Below are 5,058 nucleotides of genomic sequence, written 5' to 3'. Positions count from 1 at the left end.
ATTTTTGTGTCCTGGTTAAGAAAAAAAAAAAAACAACACACCAAACAAACCCAAGCCATTCTACAGTCAATGCCTCAGGTTAGAACTAATGGAGAGATAGCCTCGCCCTCTACAACTACCTGACAGGAGCGAGGTGGGTGTTGGTCTCTTCTCCCTGGTAACAGGTGATAGGACAAGGGGAAATGGTCTGAAGTTGTGCCAGGGTAGGTTTAGGTTAGACATCAGGAAAAATTTCTTCGCAGAAGGGGTTGTCAGGCATTGGAACGGGCTGCCCAGGGAAGTGGTTGAGTCCCCATCCCTGGAGGTATTTAAAAGATGTGTAGATGAGGTGCTTAGGGACATGGTTTAGTGGTGGGATGGCAGTGTTAGATTAACGGTTGGACTTGATGATCTCAAAGGTCTTTTCCAACCTAAATGATTCTATGATTCTTTCTACAGACTACTTGCACAATCATGCGTTTGACTCTTAAGCTAGCTAGTTTACAATGAAAAGCCCTAACTGCCCTGGAGGTCTGCTGTATGGATATATTCATCACAAGGACACCCATATAGGATTTCTCTATGGGGGACAGTTCTTCTCTCAAAACCACACATAAACAACAAAACCGAACCCACCACTCATACCATCCACCACAGGCATTACTGGGACACTCATCAGTTTAGCCCACCAGACGTAGGAGTCACAAGCGGTGGTGTGTGTACTCCACAACCTTCTCACCTTTCCAGGGTAAGCCTATCAGAGTTCAGTATTTTCTCTTCAGCAGTACGTTGCAATGCAGGAAATGTTATTGATGAACTGCTCCCAAAATTTGTGTTATCTATCAGAAAATCATACAGAGAATATATGAACTATTTCTTTGTAACATCGTTTCATGAACTATAGACAATAAAAGCAGAATTTTCTTTCTTATTGAAAGTAAAGAGTTACATAATACATGAAAGTGCATTTTGCTTCCATTCAGTGCTTTGAGTTATCGGCTTGCTTTGCTGCCATTTTTGGTTTACAACTACATTTCACTATATCCTCTTCCTGAAGTACATCCATTTGTTTCATTTCTGAGAGATTTTTAACAATTTTTAGTAAGCAGATATTTTGTAGATGCTTTTCATTAGAATTACCCAATGATGTTTTACGGTAAGGTTGTATAATTGTTTCACAATTTCAGTATCTGAACTTAAAGAAAATATAATCTAATTTAAGATGAATTTAAAGACACAGGTCAAGTAGGTGTTGATAGAACTAGAAACTAAAGCCCCAAAACATTGAAACAGTCCTGCTCAGCCACAAACAAATGCAAAGTCTTTTAAAGGTAAATGCATGCAATACCTAGTGATCATTGGTATTATATTTTATTCCATTATCAAGAAAGACACAGGCAGCCCTTTAAAATGTATTTACAAAGCTGTCCATCTTTACCTATTTTGTTAATACCAGTGGGGAGAGGGAGGATGACTAAAAATACCTGCAAAATAAATCAACAAATATGTTCTGCAAGCTTTGACTAATTTGGAAAATGATCCACTGAAAAATATTGGCCAAAAATAGAACATAGAATCATTTAGGTTGGAAAAGATCATCGAGTCCAACCACAAAATTATCATGCACGCATAGTACCACAAGAATATAGGCTCAACTTCTATGTGTTTGCCCCCCCCCTTTTTTTTTCTTCAAATAAGTCAAATATGTTAACAGGAAAAACATTAATTCTTCAATAAACAAATATTAATTGCTTTACCACTATAGAAGAGTTCACTGTTGTCTAAAATATGCCATTAGAGGAGATACCTATATAAGTAAAACAGTTTGCTGTTCAGTTTAGAATCTTATCAGTGCTACTCTCTAACACTTTATCACTAGCTACTCTAACAAACCAGTAGAACAGCCCACATTCTCTATGTAACTTCAAAGTGAAAAAAACTGTGAAGAAAAAAAAAAATCATTGAGACCAAAAATAATCAGTTAACATTGTTGCAAGTCTTAAGTTCATTGCGTCTCAGGTTTTTAAGCCAATAAACATAAGACCAGACACTTAAAAATCAGTATGAAACACAACATGATGGCAGTACAAGTGACTCTTTTTTCCTTCTAATGTCATCCTCCTATAGACATGTGTGTGAAAGATCCCTATTACTGCCCTTTTGTTAAAGAAAGGTATATAAAAAGCCTACATTTAAATGGCCATACTGAATTTTTGAAAATATTTCTAGTGGTTCCTGACAATGATTTATTAATCTCTCTTAATACCCAAATGGAACAGCAGGCAACACTTGCTATTTGGTCACACATTCTGACAGCCAGAATCACATCTTAAAGGTCAGAACTTTTCAATAAAACACCCAGTTTAAAAAAGAAAAAAAAAAGAAAAAAAGAAAAAAAAAAGAAAAAAAGAAAAAAAAAAGAAAAAAAGAAAAAAAAAAAAAAAAAAGAAAAAAAAAGAAAAAAAAAGAAAAAAAAAGAAAAAAAAAGAAAAAAAAAGAAAAAAAAAGAAAAAAAAAGAAAAAAAAAGAAAAAAAAAGAAAAAAAAAGAAAAAAAAAGAAAAAAAAAGAAAAAAAAAGAAAAAAAAAGAAAAAAAAAGAAAAAAAAAGAAAAAAAAAGAAAAAAAAAGAAAAAAAAAGAAAAAAAAAGAAAAAAAAAGAAAAAAAAAGAAAAAAAAAGAAAAAAAAAGAAAAAAAAAGAAAAAAAAAGAAAAAAGAAAAAAAAAGAAAAAAAGAAAAAGACAACTAACAAGAGAAGTATTCATTGTTACCTGAAGCATGTGAACTAATACTATGGCTGCTTTGTCGGGATCTGGATTTTGTAGGTGTGTGAATAGAAGTCTCGCCAAATCCTGATAAAGAACCTGTATTTTGCTTCAACTCCAAACCAGAAAGTTCTGTGAGACTGGATGGTACTGGAAGATATATCTGCTTATTACGCACCAAAGGACTTAATACTCTTTGGTCTCCTGTGGGGGGAACAAAACCAAACTGCAGACTTAAATTTACTTCAGAATAAGTTCCGTAGTATCCCTAAAAATTAACCCATTCCGAACAGCCTGTTGGTCTTTATTGTCTACCAGATCTCCTATCCTAACCAATCACTGCTTTTACAAGACACAGTTCACCACAGTTACCAGTGGTATCACCAAATATCTTGCTTTCCAAAGCCAAAAGTACATAAGCACAATATGAAGACCATCTCCTCATAGCAGGGTTCTGAATTAGGAACTAATTTTGTCTAAATACATTAAAGTGTTAAACATCAAATAAAATGTTACAGCTGAGAATTGCATAGCTTCTGAGGGAATGCATATAGGGCATTTGATAGTCATGGCTTTGTAGGTAGAAGAAAGGATGCTCTTCTATGGACAGAATGAGGGACAAAAAGTGATCAAAAAAAGCCATCTGCACTAGGCAGTAGAAGAACAGCAGTTTCAGGACATGCTGCAGCAGTAATTGTACTGAATTCCTGTAGTCAATTAGGAAGAGCTGTCACTCTTCCACATTCAAATCATAATGCAGTCTTTCTTTACTGTTCCATTAATAAAAAGTTACAAAAGAGAAACAAACCAAACCCTACTGAATATCACCTTGCCTTCCTGAGTAGTTTTTTTCCAGATCATGCTGCAGAAGTCTATTGTGGAAAGATGACTGCTCTTTATTTATCCTGAATTCAAACTGTAACACAATATTTAAGACAAATGTTAAAGTTTTCAAATGCAAATAACATCTTTACACAGACAAACACAACCTTAGCAGCAACTACAGTTCTCAGGAGACTCTGCAAATGTTTCAAAAAAATGAAATAATTGCTCCAATAAAAAGAGTATTCATTCTACTAAGATACTATGACTGAAAAGTTGTTGGAAACCAAAATGAAAATATGGAAGTTACCAACACATTCATCTGCAGTTGACTAAATAAAAAAAACCTAACAACCCACCCTATAAGGAATATTGCAATTACAGGAGGAAGAGACGTACAGGTAGAAGCATAAGAAAGAATATATATATAAAAATCTATATTAAAATTTTATGGCAGGCTATAGTACATCTCTATGGTTTTACTTTATATATCTTTAATAGGATGAAATAAATTACCAAAATACTATCAGATACATCAGGTTATATATTATAAGTCATAGAATTGTTTAGGTTGGAAAAGACCTTTAAGATCATCAAATCCAACCATTAACCTAACACTGCCATCCCACCATGAAACCATGTCCCTAAGTCAACATATTCCTACTGAAAAGGCAATTCCGATCTGAAAGTATACAAATGTGGCTGTACCACACTAATTAATACAGCTATTAAAGAAAATATATTAATTACTGGTTTGCTTTTATCTGTTATTGATGAGGTCTGGATAACCAGCTGAAGACCACAATTATTAACCTGCAAGTTGGAAGAAAAAGAAATGGAACATTACATTTTTAAAAAATGCATATCAATACAAAAAGTTGAACGTAACCTTTTTTTTTTTAAACAATAAAGGTATTTTCAACAGCAAAATCTGCCAAGAAAGGAACTGTTTTGCAAAAATATTATAAAGAACACATCACAGCCCTACATAACACTGTTTAAAGAAGACCTAGTTTTTAGTTTTAAAAATACACATCATGGGGATGTTATCCTCATTATGAAGAAAAAAGCATTTACATTTAAATATAAGATTTTTTTTTTTAAAGGTAAGACATGCTGGTCTTTTAATTGAATTTAGATGACAAAACGTTACCACCCACCAGCTAAATAATCAAAACGTTTAACAGAAATAGTCAACCAAGCGGCTTATATACCCACTTCGTAGCAAATAACAGGAGGCATCCCAACAACGTAACGGGAGCTCCCTCACGGCTCAAAGACCGAGCTGCCCCCTCCCGCGCTTGCCTGGCTGCTGCTGCCCTCGGAGCGGGAAGCGACAGGGCGGCCCTCAGGGGACTCTGCCAGCTGCGACGCACCTACCCGCGCAAGGGCCGCACGCAGCCACCCTCCTCAGCCACACAGAACCGCGGCGGAGCGGCGCCCTCAGAGGAGACACCGCCCCGCCCCAGACCCGCCCTTCCGAGGAGCAGCGGG

General features: G+C 35.4%; 1 protein-coding gene across 1 annotated transcript in view; it reads right to left on the bottom strand.

The window, feature by feature from the left end:
• LRRC49 (leucine rich repeat containing 49) overlaps nt 1-4,806 on the bottom strand; it is a 50,712-nt gene extending 45,906 nt beyond the window's left edge. Inside the window, exons 1-5 of the mRNA XM_009643833.2 lie at nt 4,783-4,806; nt 4,315-4,377; nt 3,571-3,658; nt 2,749-2,946; nt 719-818 (exon numbers count right to left, since the gene is read on the bottom strand). Of these exons, the coding sequence (XP_009642128.1) occupies nt 719-818; nt 2,749-2,946; nt 3,571-3,658; nt 4,315-4,377; nt 4,783-4,806 (473 nt within the window). The remainder of the gene's footprint in view (nt 1-718; nt 819-2,748; nt 2,947-3,570; nt 3,659-4,314; nt 4,378-4,782) is intronic.
• Nucleotides 4,807-5,058: the final 252 nt, after the last annotated feature.

This window comes from Egretta garzetta, unplaced genomic scaffold, assembly GCF_000687185.1.
Source record: "Egretta garzetta isolate BGI_Z169 unplaced genomic scaffold, ASM68718v1 scaffold287, whole genome shotgun sequence".
Taxonomy (NCBI): Eukaryota; Metazoa; Chordata; class Aves; order Pelecaniformes; family Ardeidae; genus Egretta; species Egretta garzetta.
Note: the sequence above shows the minus strand (reverse complement) of the source record. Positions and strands in the feature narration are given on the sequence as shown.